The sequence below is a fragment of the Schistocerca cancellata genome, chromosome 6 (genome assembly GCF_023864275.1).
Source record: "Schistocerca cancellata isolate TAMUIC-IGC-003103 chromosome 6, iqSchCanc2.1, whole genome shotgun sequence".
Taxonomy (NCBI): Eukaryota; Metazoa; Arthropoda; class Insecta; order Orthoptera; family Acrididae; genus Schistocerca; species Schistocerca cancellata.
This window is the reverse complement of record NC_064631.1, coordinates 261,272,689-261,290,724: the sequence shown is the minus strand read 5'-3', so window position 1 is coordinate 261,290,724 and position 18,036 is coordinate 261,272,689. Positions and strand designations below refer to the sequence as shown.

General features: G+C 43.8%; 1 protein-coding gene across 1 annotated transcript in view; it reads left to right on the top strand.

The window, feature by feature from the left end:
- Positions 1 to 18,036, top strand: part of LOC126191167 (pre-mRNA-splicing factor ATP-dependent RNA helicase DHX16) — a 121,235-nt gene that overhangs the window by 36,676 nt on the left and 66,523 nt on the right. Inside the window, exons 6-7 of the mRNA XM_049931940.1 lie at positions 3,542 to 3,661; positions 10,973 to 11,152. Coding sequence (XP_049787897.1) covers positions 3,542 to 3,661; positions 10,973 to 11,152 — 300 coding nt within the window. The remainder of the gene's footprint in view (positions 1 to 3,541; positions 3,662 to 10,972; positions 11,153 to 18,036) is intronic.

The window sequence follows — 18,036 nt, the reverse complement described above, 5'->3', positions numbered from 1 at the left end:
AAGAAGGATTAGTCTACTCAGTACAAAATTAAATGCATATTTTAATGCTTACTTATTTTAACTTTGCCATACTTCCTGTCATGTCTTCATGTACCTCTGGGTTTAGGGCTGCCCTCTAGGGGTATGTGTACACGGTCATGTACCACTGCTTCATTTCATCTAATGAAAGCACCAGTTGAAAGAACAAATAAATACGTGATTCAACCAACAGAAGAACTACATACTGGTTTCACTTGAAAAGAAAGAATGAATAAAACTCTGATGACTTTATCTTTTGATTCCTCCCAGACACTGGTTTTATTTAAAAGAAATGAATGAATAATAATCCAACTGATACATAAAACTACAACTAATTCAGTCATTAATTTTATTTTTATTTGTTTGTTCAGATAATTCAGCTGATATGTAAAACTGTAACCGAATGAGTCCATTGTTGTCCAACAACCAATTGAATTGGTTGTTTTCATGTAGTTGTCACCATCACTATCTTGTTGGCCAAATGGGCCAAGTTCATGTGTCAGCAAAATTCTGGAATGAAACTTCCTGGCAGATTAAAACTGTGTGCTGGACCAAGACTCGAACTCGGGACCTTTGCCTTTTGCGGGCAGTTGGTAGAGCACTTGCCCGCGAAAGGCAAAGGTCCCGAGTTCAAGTCTTGGTGCGGCACACAGTTTTAATCGGGCAGGAAGTTTCATATCCGCGCGCACTCCGCTGCAGAGTGAAAATCTCATTCCCAAAATTCTGGAATGGTTTGTTGGAATGGTATCTGGAAGACAATTACTCTCTGCAAAGTACTCAGAGTGGTTTCAGAATATTAAGAAAAAACCAAATATTTCATGTGCCTCTTAACATTCCTTATTGCTAACATGATTGAATTCAATGCTTTACAACACAAGAATCATACATTATGAAACCAGCAGTATCAATAACCAAGTCAATAGTTTAAGAACCAGTTAATGATGGATCCTTTCTTACATCGTTGAAAATATTTTGTTTATAAAGTTTTTGTAACTCATTACTGGATTTTCCACAGTGATATGATAACTGTAGCATGGGGTTGGGAGTGGGGTTGGTATAGAGATGGACTTAGGATGTTGTGTAGGTTGAGTAGGCGGTGGGACATCAGTTTTGGAGGTGTGGGAAGTATCTTTGGGTGGGATGTCCCATATATCGGGGCATGATGATAGGTAACCAACCACCTCCTTGCCACAGGGATCACATCCTTGTGGAAGACTCAGGGACAAGACCTGCCCAATTCACCGACACAGCAGTTCCTACTCCAGTCCAGTCACAGCCTTATCCTACCCCGCCTGTGAAAGCAGCCCTGTCATATACCAACTTTGCTGCAAGCACTTCACAGCTTTGTATGTCTTTGTGACTACACAACTAGCTGTCCACCAAGATGAATGGTCACTGCCAAACTCGTGCCAAGAATGAAGTTGACCACTTGGTGGCACAACATGCAGCTAAACGTAACATGCTCACAATTCAGGCCATTTGGATCCTTCTTTTCCTAAAATTCTCCCAATAAACCAAAGTCAACCATTTGCCTTCCACCATCCTCAAATGCTGTTTCATTTCATATCGCTTTGCAACGTTATGCCCAGATATTTAAACAATGTGACTGTTTCAAGCAGGACAGTACTAATGCTGTATCCAGACATATACAGGTTTGTTTTTCCTACTCATTTGCATTAACTTACATTTTTCTACATTAAGAGCTGGCTGCCTTTCATCACACAAACTAGAAATTTTCTTTAGGTCATCTCGTATCAACCTACAGTCACTTATCTCTGACAGCTTCCTGTACACCACAGCATCATCAGCGAACAACCACAGATTGCTGCCCATCCTGTTTGACAAATCATTTATGTATATATAAAATAGCAACAGTCCTATTGTGCTTCCCCGGTCCACTCCTGATGTTACCCGTGTCTCCAGTGAACGCTTGCCATCAAGGACAACATACTGGGTTCTATTACTTAAGAAATCTTTGAGCCATTCACATATCTGGGAACCTACTCTGTATGCATGTACCTTCATTAACAGTCTGCAGTGGGGTATCACGTTGAATACTTTGCGGAAATCTAGAAGTATGTAATCATGCTGTTGCCCTTCAATTCATAGTTCACAGTATATCATGTGAGAAAAGTTCACAGTAGATCATGTGAGAAAAGATTAAGCTGGGTTTTGTACAAGCGACGCTCTCTAAAGCTATGGACGTGAGCTTTTCAGTCTGTAGGAAATTTATTATATTCAAACTCAGAACATGTTCTAGAATTCTGTAGCAAACCAATTTTAAGGATATAGGCCTGTAATTTTGTGGGTCTGTTCTTTTATCAATCTTATATATAGGAGTCTCTTGCGCTTTTTCCCAGTCGCTTGGCACTTTGCTATGGTCGAGAGATTCGCGATAAATGCAGACTAAGTAAGGGGTCAGCGACGAACAGCACTCTTTGTAAAACCGAATTGGGATTACATCCGGACCTGGCAACTTATTTGTTTTCAACTCTTTCAGTTGTTCTTTACACCAGGAATGCTTATTACTATGTCGTCCATCGAGACTCTGTGCGATGGTCAAATGACGATACGTTCATACGATTCTCCTGTGAGAATGATTTCTTAAACATGGAATTTAAAACTGCGACCTTCCTTTTGCTTTCTTCTACTACCACACTAAACTGGTCAACAAGTGACTGAATGGAGGCATTAAACCCGCTTAGCGATTTTATATAGAATCTCAGTCTCCAGTAACCTACTCTCGCCACACTTTCCATCCAATAATTCGGGAGGATGATGGTTCAAATCCCTGTCCCACTATCCAGACTTCAGTTTCCTGTGCTTTTCCCTAAATTCCTCCTGGCAAATACTGGGATCGTTCTTTTGAAAGGGCATGGCCAATTTCCTTTCCCATCCTTTACACAATCCAAGCTTGGGCTACATCTCTAATGACCTTGATTTCGATGGAGCATTAAACCCAAGCTTCCTTCCTTTCTTTCCACCCAAAATTTTCCCCTTCCTCTGTCCTATCACCCCGCTCCCAGCTCTCATACCCAGCTCTCCTTCAGCGTGTGGCATTCCCCATCAGTTCTGACACCCAAGCATCACATGCCAGTATGTGCAGCTGCCACCCCTCCCTCCCTTATTCCTAGCCAACAAATTGGCTTCCTCCCGGCCACCCCTCTTCTGCCTCCCCAACCCACTCTCCCTCTACCAGCCTCACCTGACACAACCCCCACTGAACCCTAGCCCACCTGCAGCACTAGCATTGTACATCCAGCCAGCATCACGTAGGGGCATAGGCATGCCCGACCACGCGCGCGCGCGCGTGTGTGTTCTTTGGTCAGTGGTCTTAGTCCAAAAGAAGATATAAAATATATACACAGTAGTATTTTATTTAATAATTGTTCTGTTCTTGATGAAAGGTGCATTGTGACATCATGAAATCAATAATCTCATTTTGTTTTTACATTAGCTAATAACCAAGTGTTCTATTGGATAGTATCCAGAAGATTTTTACTTACGTTTTTCCTTCCCTCAGGACGATAAACCAAAGATCACTGAAGCAGAAAGGAAAAGATTAACCATTAAGGAGACAAAAGAAAGTTTACCAGTATATACTTACAGGGAACAGCTACTACAAGCAGTGAAGGACCACCAGGTAAGAGAGAATGAAATTGTATTGGGGTTTTTAAAATAGTGATTTTAAAGTGTTGTTACAGATTTTTTTCTTCACAAGGTAATACTGATACTGTTTATTTTGTAAATTTCCTTGTAATTTTAACTGTGTATTTTTCTGAAACAGTGTTTGAATGCTGAACAATTTAACGTGCTTTAAATAATAGAATGTGGACAGTTAAACTTCTGCTACTTGAGCCAGTGTAGATGGAAAAGTATTTATGGCATGGTTACCAAACGTTATAGGAATGATGTTCAGACTGTGCATTGCATGATTTGCTTTATTAGAGTGTTAGTTTCATGACTTTCCGTTAGGCGCCTGTACTGGTATGGCGACATAGGGTTGAAACACAAGCATCACTATGCATTACAGTTGCAGGTAGTCAATGAGGGTCTGGACATGGTGAACAAGGCTTAACTCCTAAAGCCGTTTTATCAAAACAACAATAGTACTGCTGCTCTTCACAAGTATTGATGTGTTAAAGGAATACGGAGAGTACCTCTTTCCACACGTGGTTTGAAGAACATGATTCAGAAGTTGAAATTGACTGACGATTCAGAAATTACTTCTGGGTGTGATCAATGGACAATTGTGTTACAAATTGTTGAAGAAGAATTTGCTGTTACTTTGGCTGAGAGTGCTGGACACAGTGTGCGATCTTCAAGCAGAGCACAAGCTGTGTTATAGTAGCTGACCATTCCTTGGTCCTCCACTTGAAAAGTGCTGCGAACACTTGTGAAATGGAATATCTAGTGTGATCCCAGGCTGTCGTGGATGCAGATGGTCACCACACCGAGCAATGTTTGGAACCTGGAATGTGAACATGGTACACAATTAACAAATATTACCCCCTCATGTGAAAATTAAAATGTGTTTCTTTCAATGGTTTATTTGTGTGCCCTTACAAATGTTTCCACAAAGCCCCTCTGAAGTAGTCAACATTTAATTAAAATCATCCTGTATGTAAATTAATCCTTGGATTGTGTGTAATTCATTATAATTCAACTTTCAGCCATCTACATATGTACTTACAGCGCATCATAAAATGTTGTTTCTTTCTTTTTTTATATATATTAAATTTTCAGGAGGCAATATTTGTGTTTAAAAACTTTCAAATAGGTGTTGCGAGAAAGACTTCTGTAGACCATGGTATATTGCTAAATACTTTTGAACATTATAGAGTTGCTGAAAAGACGTATAGCTGTTTTCTGTGTGACACAAACAGTAGGAAGGTTTCTCTTCACTCTTACTCAACAGGAAATGAGATTAGGCTACTCTAATGGGGGTATTGCACGGGTTACTTGTTTCCTGTTGTACATTAAAAGTACTTCTGACCATAGAATGTGATACTGAGTTGCTTTGTTTGTGGCCATTAAGTCAATTTAAGTGTGTTAGAGGAAATTCTGTCAAGAACCTGAAGTTCGTGTGACTGCTACAGTACTTTACTAGGCATAGTCCTGTTGTTTGTTGGTGGTATGCTGTTGTCTTCTTCTAGCCTGTGAACTGACTCATCCAGCCAGTTATAGAGGGACCTATATTTTAATGTAGAATTTGGACTATGGTGCATCACAGCTTTTTTCTTATTAACAAACTCTGAAATAAATGAAAGACATAATAAAATACAAGTAAATATCCTAGGACCGACTGGAGAAGTATGGTACTATAAGTAACTGAAAAGAATGGAAAAGTAGATGTTAGTGTGCTGTCTGTATGAGAACAAGGGTTTGGAGAGCTAATGTGTAGTAACACTGTTCACGTTACGTCGCACTTCACTTAGCGTAGACCGGGACTGTGTCCTAGGCATGCCCGATGTTGACTGACTGCGCTCTGCCTATCCTGCCGGAGTTGTTGTTGTTGTTACGCCGGCAGAGGGCGCGTCCGAATTCTCGCGTGCCCTCTGGTGGACGGGACTCTACTTGCGGCAACTACTGTCCATGACGCGCCGTGCCAATGTGCGCCTCCCGCGATCTTTCTGGTGGCTACTACACTCCTCCTCCTTCGGGGGGTGAAGCCACTGTGATCCACTGCGTCGAAAGGTGGAGCGTCGGGCAGGAGCGATGACCTCCACATCCATGGGATGGCCGGAGTCGAGGGAATCTGCCAACCCTCGAGCCGGAACCTTCGAATATGGCGGGAAATGACCCACACGAAGAGGCCCCCGTCGTCCCACAACCGGAGCCCGGGACAGAACGGGCGACAAGCTGTCGAACTCCGGATCCTGTTCCACCTCAGGAGGGGCAAGACCCAGTGGCGGGGACGAAGGGGAAGGGACGACCACAGGGGAACTAGCCCCCTGCGAAACCGGGCCGGCTAGGGGGGCCAGCTCTCGCTGGGGCAGCTCGAATGACGGCGATGCCGGTGCTGGAGCCACTGGAGGCTGCCAAGGCTGAGAACCATCACAGTGCGGCAGAGTCACAGCGGGGAGAGGAGGTAACGTCCCCTGTGAAACCAATACAGGTGCCGGCAATGGGGAAGCCGGTGTCCGAGAGGGCGGAGGGTGGGTGCCCGAACGTGGACGTAGCTGATTTTGGTGACGACGTACCACCCGGTCCCCCACCTGCAAGGTATAGAGCCGGCGGCCATGTCGGTGCAGGACCACCGCCGGTATCCAACGTGGATTGCGACCAAACCCACGGGCCCAGACTGACATACCCAGTGGAAAGCCAGGTACTCCGTTTTGTGAAGACTGGCGAGGACCAGGCTGGAGGAGGTGCAGCAGAGTCCTAGGTTGACGCCCATGGAGGAGCTCTGCGGGGCTGCGGTCTCCCATTGGTGTGGTCCGGTATGCCGTCAAGAAAAACGTCAATGCTTCCTCTGCAGGAAGTTCGTGCACATACTTTTTCATCTGCGTCTTAAAGGTGCGCACCATGCGCTCAGCTTCCCCATTCGATTGTGGATGGAAGGGGGGAGAGCAAACGTGCCGAATACCGAAGCGCCTACAAAAATCCTGGAAGGTCTGCGAAAGAAACTGCGGTCCATTGTCCGAGACCAGGGTGATTGGCAGACCTTCCACAGAAAAGATTTTTGCTAGTGCCTGGATTGCAACGTCTGAAGTGGTTGAGGAACAGCGAACCACATATGGGAATCGGGAATAAGCATCAATGACAATGAGCCAAAAGCCATTGAGAAACGGCCCCGCAAAATCGATGTGAACACGTTCCCACGCCTGGGTTGCCGGCGGCCATGAAGAGAACGCTGCCCTGGGAGATGCTTGTTGGCTCGCACACTGGGAACAGGCGGCCACCAAGTGCTCAATTTCTCTGTCAATACCGGGCCAGTACACATGTCTGCGAGCCAAGGTTTTAGTACGGGAAACACCCCAGTGCCCCGCATGTAATAACTTGAGGACCTCCCGTCGTAAACTTGCAGGAACAACCACGCGAGGAGCTGTATCATCGGTAGCCAGAAGGAGAACTCCTTCCAAGACCGAGAGACGGTCTCGTAGAAGAAAATAATTACGAAGAGGGTCCGAGGCCCGGCCCGGAGGGCGGGACGACCACCCCTGCTGAATGAGGCGAACTACTTGCCGGAGAACCGGGTCAGCCGCTGTTTCCCTGGCGACTCGAGAACTAGTGATCGGGAAGCCATCAACCGCCTGGCGGGACGCCACATCCAAATGAAAACACATAATCTCCTCTCGATCAAATGTAGGGTCCGGGCCCACCGGAAGACGGGAAAGAGCGTTGGCGTTGGCATGCTGGCCTGTAGGGCGAAAACGAATGTCATAATGGTACTTAGAGAGGAACAAGGCCCAGCGCTGTAGTCTGTGGGCCGCCCTATCCGGAATCTGAGAGGCGGGGCCAAATAACGATATTAACGGCTTATGGTCAGTGATTAACTGAAACTTCGTGCCATACAAGAAAGGGTGAAACTTGGTAACAGCGTAGACAATGGCCAAAGCCTCTTTTTCCACCTGGGAGTAATGGGCCTGCGCGGGACTAAGCGTTTTCGACGCAAACGCCAGTGGTTGCTCGGAACCATCTGCGTTGCGATGGGCCAGGACCGCCCCCACCCCATACTGTGAAGCATCCGTAGCCAGGACTAACGGCTTATGGGGATCAAAAGTAGCCAAACAAGGGGCTGACGTGAGGAGGCCCTTCAACGAGGTGAACGCTCGCTCGCATGCCGGCGACCAATCAAAAGGAACACCCTTGTGCAGAAGGCAGTACAGGGGGTGGGCTATAGTGGAAGCCCTGGGAATGAACCGGTGGTAATAGGCTATCTTGCCTAAAAAAGCTTGTAACTCCTTCAGCGATGTGGGCCGAGGAAGGTTGACGATACCTTGGACCAAACTTCCTAGTGGCTGGATGCCATGCCGAGAGATGGTGTAGCCCACATACTCAATGGACGGTTGGAAGAAGGTTGACTTCTGCAGGTTGCAACGCAAGCCCACAGACCGGAATTTGAGAAAGAGGGTGCGATGGTTGTGCAAGTGGTCCGTCGTGCTGCGGCCCGTGACAATTATGTCATCCAGGTAATTAATACAATGAGGGATTGTCGACGTGACATGCTCAAGATAACGCTGGAATATCGCCGGGGCACTGGATATTCCAAAAGCCAACCGCTGGTATTGGTAAAGGCCAAACGGGGTGTTGACGACTGCCAGCCGTTTGGAGTCCTCATCAAGTGGTATCTGATGATAAGCCTCTGACAGATCGATTTTCTAAAAATAGTGGCCTCCCGCCACGGCGGAGAACAATTCATCAGCACGAGGCAAAGGATAGGTGTCCACCACCAATTGGGAATTAATGGTGGCCTTAAAATCGCCACAAAGACGTAATTTTCCAGAGGGCTTCTTGACAATAACGAGGGGCGAAGCCCACTCACTGGAAGAAATGGGAAGAACGACCCCTAGGGCTGTCAGCCGGTCTAGCTCTTCCTTTACCTGAGGGCGGAGAGCCAAGGGGATCTGCCTCGCGCGTAGAAAACGCGGGCGAGCCGACGCCTTCAACGTTAAGTGAGCTTCAAAATCTGAAACACGCCCCAGGCCCTCCTCGAAAATGTCTGGAAAGTCTGAGATCAAAGATTCTAATGAGTGATAGGGAACGTCTTCGGAGACCAACTGTATGGTGTCAGCGATAGAAAAACCGAAAGCTTGAAAGGCATCCAGGCCAAAAAGGTTAGCGGAGCTCGCATCACTGACAATAATAAAAGTAATAGGCCGAGTGACTGATTTGGAAGTCACGTCGGTAGTAAATTGACCCAGTAGGGGAATGAACTGTTTACCATAACCGCGTAGACGCCGGTAAACTGGCGCCAACGGGGCCGATCCAAGGTCGGAATACGTTTGTGCATTCAAAAACGAAACTGCCGCGCCCGTATCTACTTGCAGTTGTAACCGGCGCGACCGAACTGTCACCTCGATAAAGAGTTTGCGTGCCGATGCGTCGGGAGCCTGGCCCGATGAAACTTCCTGAATGTCAACGTCCATGTCCTCTGTACTTGCTTCCTTCGATTCCTTTGAGGCTGAGCGGCAAACTTTAGCAATGTGACCGTTTTTATGACATTTGCGACAAACGGCCCAACGCTGGGGGCACTTTGACCGATCGTGATGTATATAGCACGACGCACAGGACGGCAACAGGGGCCGGCGGCCGGAATTCTGTTTACGCGCCGCGCGGGAGCGGCCGTAACGGCCGGATTGTACCGCTCGCACGTTGTCCACCCCGGACACAGTGGACGCGGCCGCGCCGCCCTGAACCTCCGCGACGTCGCACCACGCTTCCAGCTGTTGACCTGCTGCGTGAGAGACTTCATACGATTGAGCAATGGACAGGACTTCTTCGAGGGAAGGGTCTTCTAACTGCAGGGCCCGTTGCCGGACCTCCCTATCCGGGGCCGAACGAACAATGACGTCGCGTACCATAACATGGGCATACGACTCCCGCGACTGCTCCGTGACAAAATGACACTTGCGACTAAGACCGTGCAGGGTTGCGTCCCACGCCCGGTAAGACTGATGGGGCTGTTTCTTGCATTGATAGAACTCGACCCTAGCCGCCACAACATGCGTGCGGCGGCGATAATATGAAGACAGCAATGAACACAATGCGTCAAAAGACAAGGATGAGGGTTCCTGCAACGGCGCCAGCTGCTGCAAAACTTGATACAGCGAGGGAGATATCCAAGACAAGAAGAGAGCACGACATACCTCCGCATCGGCAACATGAAACGCCTGGAAATGCTGCCGAAGGCAATGTTCATATGCGTCCCAATCCTCCGCCGTCTCGTCATACGGGGGAAAGGGAGGAGGGAACGGCGCCGGAGCAGACGGCGGTGAGAGCAACGCCGGAAGCACTTGTTTCATGGTGGCCATGAGCTCCGTCTGCTGCGCAACCAAAACCCGCACCAAATCCTCCATGCCGTGGAGAAACTGCGAAACCGGAACAACGACGCAACACGCGAAAGAACGACCCTACTCGTCGCCAATTGTGTAGTAACACTGTTCACGTTACGTCGCACTTCACTTAGCGTAGACCGGGACTGTGTCCTAGGCATGCCCGATGTTGACTGACTGCGCTCTGCCTGTCCTGCCGGAGTTGTTGTTGTTGTTACGCCGGAGGGTGCGTCCGAATTCTCGCGTGCCCTCTGGTGGACGGGACTCTACTTGCGGCAACTACTGTCCATGACGCGCCGTGCCAATGTGCGCCTCCCGCGATCTTTCTGGTGGCTACTACATAATGATATGGAACAAGAGTAAAAGAATGTATTCGTTCTTTCACTCACTTTAGATAAAAAGAATTTAAAATTATTGTCAAGAACAAGAAACGGTATAGTGACACATGAAGATACAACCTCTCTTCTGAGAAGACTTCTTTTTTTGGATGCAGAAATACTCTACCATTTGGTGTAATTGAATGCGGTAGCGCAGTGGTAAGGCATTGGACTTGCTTGTGGGAGGAAAGCAGTCCCAATACCTACCAGGCCATCCAGATTTAGATTTTCTGTAGTTCCCTAAATAATCTCTGATGACCTGTCAACAAAATTATGGTGTATGGGTTTGTTTTTAAGCATAGTGAATTAGTTTATATTTGTTCCTATAAGAAGAGTTTTCTTTAAGAATTTGTATTTGCAAAAAGTATATGAATTAGTTTATATTTGTTCCTATAAGAAGAGTTTTCTTTAAGAATTTGTATTTGCAAAAAGTATCAGTGATGAACCCTATTTCTCTTAATTTGCATTTAATCATTTAAAAAATAGAATATGAATGGTTGTTGAAGAATGAGTGATCTGTTTTGTGGAAAATAATAAACTTCAATATATTTTATTAATGAAAGACTGCCGAAAAAACAGATTCTGATCATACAAGGAGAAACTGGCTCTGGGAAAACCACTCAGATACCTCAGTACTTGCACGAAGCAGGCTACACAGCAGACAAGAAGAAGATTGGTTGCACTCAGCCAAGAAGAGTGGCAGCAATGAGTGTAGCAGCAAGAGTAGCGGAAGAAATGGGAGTGAAGTTGGGAAATGAGGTAAACATTTTTTCATCAGCAGCAATGTAGGATGCGTTAAGGGAGTAATTCTCTCTCTCTCTCTCTCTCTCTCTCTCTCTCTTTTAAAGGTTAAGCAGTTTTATTTCTTGGAGCAGAAATATCACATTCAAATTCAGCAAATAACATATAATTATTGTGTTCTATTATTTTAACATTCACTATTGTCTGTAACTTCGCTGTTCACCTACGTGTTTTAGATATTGTGGCTATCTCATTCTGTGACCCTCTACTCGTATATTTATTTCCACTTCTTTCTCTCCATATATACAGAGTGTTACAGGTATAAGTGCAGATATTTTTATATATGGTACCTTAATATGTACACACATCAGTGTGCTCATTGTTTTTTCTCTTTGTCAAACTGTCGTCCCACAAACACATCACAAACTTTATGACCTGATGTTTTCTATGTGGACATAACTGCGCCACTGAGTGGAGTACGTCTGCCAGTATAGATTTACCTTTTTGCATCCAAGGGTGCATGCATATTTAGACAGTTCGTGCCCTCAGCGGCTGGCCTAAAGAGACTGCCTCACATCAGCCGTGTGCAAAACAGCTGTATAGAAGTGCACTGGTCCCATGGCCACTCTAATGTTTAGGCCCTTGGCCACTCTAGTGTTTAAGGGGCTTATGGATTACTTCACTGTCAGATTGTGTCTCTATGTCATGTGTTTGTACTGTTTAGTACATCATTCAGTGTATCAGTAATTTTGTGTGTGGGAAAGTGAATTAAAAGTTGGTTGGTTGGTATTCTGTTGCAGTGTTTGTGCGAAGTCACAACACGTCCATAATTCAATACCTGACTTGCTGCCCAGGGGAAAATAAGCATTAATGGCTTGTTCTTAATGCATCCACTTGGAGATGCTAACAACGTAAAAAAAAAAAAAAAATACTGCTCCTAGTATCTATAATTATTAGTATGTGATTGATGCAAATACTGATATAATATTGTTCAGTACACTGTCCTTGGTCGGCAGTAGATATATCTGCAATTGTACCTCTCTCTCTCTCTCTCTCTCTCTCTCTCTCTCTCTCTCTCTGTGTGTGTGTGTGTGTGTGTGTGTGTGTGTGTGTGTGTGTGTGTGTGTGTGTGTTCAGTCAGTTAAAGCTATGAGAATGGTTCATTTACCAATTGTTTATAGTGAAATATGTTTTTCTTTTGAAATGATAATTCTTCTTGTATTGATATGCTAGCAATAACATTTATGTTAATGAGTGATTGTTGATTATTACCATTTATTTGTGTGGTGATGACTGTGCTATTTTAAATTAATACATGCTCACCTGTTGAAGTGTGTTATTTGTTTTGTATCTTGCTCATACGTTCAGTTTATATTTGAATCCACACAACTCTTTATTTTAGTTTGTGTGCTAGTCTTTGATCTTTACTTTTGTATGTATGCACTGTTGTCCATATTTGTATGTTGTTTGTGTTGTACTCATCAAATATGGGGAGTCTAGGAAACTTGCTTCTCGGGTAGCTACATAACAATTCAAGCAAATCATATCAATAAATTTTTATTGCAAAAGGAAATGATTGCAATAGTTAACTTCGTGTTAAACAGATGTGTCGCAAGCAAAGGGCGACAGACAAAATAAGTATAGACAATGCTACATAGTAGAAGCAAAATGACTAGTGTTGATGCTATTCTTGAACTCACTGCTGTAGAACATGTAGAACTGCAAGAACTGGGCCATGGCCAGGCAATGCGTGTAGAGGGTGCTGCCATCACTTTGTCATCCTGGAGAGGGGTCGATCGGCGTGCAATTGGCTGTCGTCATCTCACAGCCCTCTCTGCTCTAACAGTCCCGCCTTGCGTGCCGATGCTTGACTTTACCCCAGAACAGTTTATTATTCAGGTTGTCTGCGTTGTGTAATCAGGTCCTAAATTTGTAACTGAAACTGTCTGTTGTATATTGTACAGGTGTGATACACTTATTATACCTGGTCATTTGTTTGATTAATTCCATCTCCTCTTTATAATTTCTGTTGTTGAGTGCCATCCTGTTGCCTCTAACGTAGTGTAGTGTGCCTTAGATCAGAAAAATTTTGTTTCTAATAATGTTCTGATGTGGATTTTAATATTTTTTTGTGATTTTTGTTTTTGTTTTCAGTATATGTTGAAAGAAATATATCATTTTTACTTTTTATTTTCTCTGTTTTATGATAGGTCCCTTTACCAGACACAGGATATTGCCTACATTAATATGCTATAATCTTTCCAGAATTAATTTATACTCTGCAAGGGAGTGTGTGCTGATTCGAAATTTCCTGCAGATTAAAATTGTGTGGCACACTCGGGCTCAAAGCCAGAAACTTTGCAAAGGTTCTGGGTTTGAGTCCAGGTTCTGCACGAGGTTTTAATCTGTCAGGAAGTTTCATGCCATTACGTTGTTTTTTAACATCTTTTGTGGCTGTCTCTTTAAATATAAAATTTTCTGCATGATTTGTGTAGGTGTTAGCTATTGTTTCTCATGCTTAAGGAATGAAACAAACTATTCATAGCAAAATACTTGCACATCAGATAGACCTTTAAAACAACATTTTAAGAGAATAACATACACAACAAAAAATTTAGCACAAGTTCACCAAGCTTTCCCTTTCATTTACATAACTGGTTCATAAGGCTGAATCTGAGATTTTGTGGGATGGTACAGAACATTAGACTCAGTCAAACTTGTAAGAAGAGTAACTTAATTTGTACTGCATTGTGAAAATTAAAGGTTAGATGAATGGTTCAGAAATCTAAACAGGATGGAAAAAAATGTGTTCCCTGCAGTGATAAATTAGCTCACTATGTTTGAAAAAGCAATCATTCTGAGACATTATATCTGGCTTGTCTGTATGCAGTATAGGATGTATCATGAAAAACTATGTCTGTACATTAAAATACAAAGCAAGTACAAAGGCATACTAATAAAAACAGCAGTTGTAGGAATGTTATGTTACATTTTCTCATAGGTTAGTAAATCTTACGGGGGGGGGGGACAGGGTCAAAATGCATGACAGAAGAATAAAACAAATAAGTTGTGAAGTACCTGTGTGACTGATGAGGGAGTAAGTAAAGAAAGAAATCTTCTTCTTCTTCACTTCCCATTTTAAACCATTTACTGTTTGTTAATGGTACATATCCTTTCCTCAGTCTTCCACAAACTCTGTAGAAAAACTACACAGTCACAACAATGATGAACAAACTGCAAACAAAGATAATAGCCAATAGCAATGTGTTAAGGAAGTCCTTTAAAGAGAACAGTGCATTTGCAAACAAGAAATTTAATTCTGGTAGCAACATAGAAATCTTGTAATCGAATCCACTCATAAGCAGGCCTGCAAAATGATGCACTAATGCAGTTTAATTTTACAAAAAGGAAACCTCAATTCAAACAGTTGTTAAATCCACAGAGATGCTGCCCAGTGCATACTGTTAGGTGGAACACCTCCCAATATGCAGCCCGATAATAGCTCTTCTATCTTGTAGAACCTGCAATTTCCCAAGCTAATGTTTTATGAGGTAGAAGACAAGTTGATATGAAGGAAGATGTATTAGTGAGAGAGAGTAGATAAAAGGTAGTGCATCAATAAGTATTGTACCAGTTGCAGTTCAGATATCTTAGAAGGGATGCATATAGTCAAAGATAATTAGAAGAGAGAAAAATTATAATAACTATTAAGAGAACAGTAGGGACATAGAAGAGCAATAAATAAATAAATCTAATAATACAAAATTCTAACAGACACCAAGAAGGAAGGAAATTAGGGGACGGAAGGGATTGTAGATTAATTGTGGTTAACTCAGGAGGGCAACAAGATGAGGGGATATGTCTACCCCTGGAAATCATGAAAACTGGGACTGTGTGGCTTGTATGTTATAACAGGCATTAAAGTTTCTTGCAGTGTACTGTAGGGCATGCCAACAACTGAGTGCATTACAACTGCAAGGCAGACACATTATGTTCATCCATCAAGTCTGACACTGTGGTGATTTTCTCCTTATCTAAGCTCACTGGACAAAAGATTAGTCATACCCATAAAGGAGCACATTGCTCGCTTTGGAGTGTTGATGATGTAGAACTGATGTCAGGCAGTCATGTGGCCCTCCACCATCGACATAAATCATGGCAGTGAAGCAACATGTACACAATCTGGTCCAAAGTATCCGTGTACCCCGATGGAACGCAGAGTTGACAACTAGATGTCATGAGAGGTGGACCCAACAGTATAAACGAAATTGAGGATTATTATGTTGTCAATTGAGAAACAGTAACAGTAGCACAAATTGTTCTGGAGATCTCAGTGAAATAGAACATGGAGTAGTCATTGGATGTCACCTGAGTAACAGATCCATCAGGGACATTTCAACCCCTCCAAAGCTGCGCAAGTCAACTGTTGTTGATGTGATTGTGAAGTGAAAACATAAGGGAAAGACGACAATGAAAATAAGATGAGGCAGACCTCATGTACTGGCAGACAGAGACCATCAGTCATTGCAGAGGGTGGTATTAAAAAAATCACACAAAGTCAGTGGAAGGAATCACTCGTGAGTTCGAAACTAGCACAATGATTGCATGTATCGAGATAAAAAGAATGGGTTACATTGATCGAGCAGTTCCTCATAAACCATACATTTCTGTAATCAGTGCTAAGCAATGATTGACGTGGGATAAAGAGAAATGCCACTGGGTAATGGATGACTGGAAACAAGTGATTTGGAGTGATACTCTGTGGTAATCCAATGGAAGGATTTGGACTTCACGAATGCCTGGAGATTGCTGCCATCGTGTGTAGTGTCAGCAGTGAAGTACGGAGGAGGTGGTGTTAGGATAAGGTTGTGTTTTCCATCGTTAAGTTGTGGTCCACTTAGCGCATCCAATAAAATGCTAAATGCAAGTTATGAACACATTTTACAGTGTTGTGTTATGCGTACAGCAGAGGAAGTTTGGAGATGATGATTGTTTGTATCAGCATGACAGTGCACCATGTCATAAACCAGCATCTGTATGTGTGAAGTAGGTGGTGTTACTGTATAGAGATATTTTTCATGGTTAAGATGTGGCCCCCTTAGTGTGCTTAAGGAAATGTTATATGGGGAAGGATATGAACACATTTTATAGCATTGGGTACTATATACAGCAGAGGAACATTATGAAGACACTGGTTATATCAACATAAAAATTCATCTTGTCATAAGAGGCAATGGTTTGTGTACAATAACATACCTGAAACTGACTGGCCTACCCGGACCTGAACCCATTGGAACACCTTTGACTTTAGTTAGAAAGTTGACTCCAGTACTGAACATCACTGCCTTCTCTGCATTCCGTTTTTGAGGAAGAATGAGCTGCTGTTCCTCTAAAGAAGACATTCAGGCACTTCAGTGTCCCTAGCACAGTGCAAGCCACCATAAAGATGAAGGGTAAGCACACCCCATGGTAATGTCCTCTAATAGATATCCATATACTTTCAATCAAGTGTGTGGAACCGGCACAGTAAGAATGGCAGAAAGCAGCAGTTGTGTTTGGACATGCTTTTGAATGAAATTTCCTTATTTGTTGTACCTTCACAGACTCCATTTTCACAAGAGTTGATGTACCAATTGTAGCTGTGTAAAACAGCGTAAGAACAGTGGTTGTAGAAATATCATAACCAAAAGGTGCGGGGGGTCACATATTGTCAGTGACAGTCAGTTTCAAACATGACAGGAATTTCTGCTCTCAGTGAATGCTAGTCCATCTTGACCAGTTCCTGAGGAAAAATTGTGAAAGGGACACCACAAATGGACATTTAGAGTCAGCTACCTCACAAAAGCAGCTAATAATGCTGCACACCCTCTGTTAGCCAAACAACACAGAAACGTGACAAGAGCTGACTGGAGACGATAAGTGTGGTCCAGTGAGTAATGATCCTGCCTCTTTTCAAATGATGCAAGGCAACGACTGTATTGGTCGTCCAATGAGACGTTTAACATGGAGTGTTTCATCCCGGGTGAAGTTTGTTCTGTAATATTTTGGGGTGTGAGTCGTACCATGACTTGGGCCCACTTGATCAGGTTACCATGAATATGATGCAGGATGCCCATTTCAACATTCTCAGTGACCAAACATTGCCCATTCTTCTACACCCTCTCTCTCCCTCCCTCCCTCCCTCCCTCCCTCCCTCCCTCCCTCCCTCCCTCCCTCCCCCCTCCCTCCCTCCCTCTCCCTCTCCCCCCCTCGCCCTACTGCCCCCCCCCCCCCGTCCCCCCCTACCCCCCTCTCTCCTGGTGTGGCTAATACTCAGGTACTGCATCACACTTTGATTAGCCTGCTTTGTCACCTAATGTTAATCCCACAGAAAATGTCTGAGACTATTTGAAACAGGTTATGATATTTATCAGTCAACAATCCAGTTATTTGGCAGCCTTTTGAGATGTAATCATAACAGAGTCACTTTAGCTGGATGTGGCGTAGCTGAAGAAACTTGTGGGTTCTCTTCAGTACTGAATTGAGGTGATTATCAAGGATAGAGACAGTGTTACATGGTATTAGCAAGATGCCTCCTCAGCATAACTAAATTTTTATCAGTTATGCTCATAAATCTGTCCAGAAAATGTATCAGCTGTTAAACAGTGTGTTAGTTTCACAGGTGACACTACTTTTAATGCTGTTTGTTTTGCCAGTGGTGGGGCTGGAGTAAGTGACAGTGACAGTGAATTAGTGTGTGTCCTCGTAGTTTATCCACGTAAATAATTACACTTAAATTATTATAGCAAATATAAGGAAACTTAGAATGTCAGATAGTTTTCATGTACATCTTAATATTCTCGTGACACCCAATCACTGCTATACAACACCCTCATCCCAGATAGTACAGAGCATTTGGAATG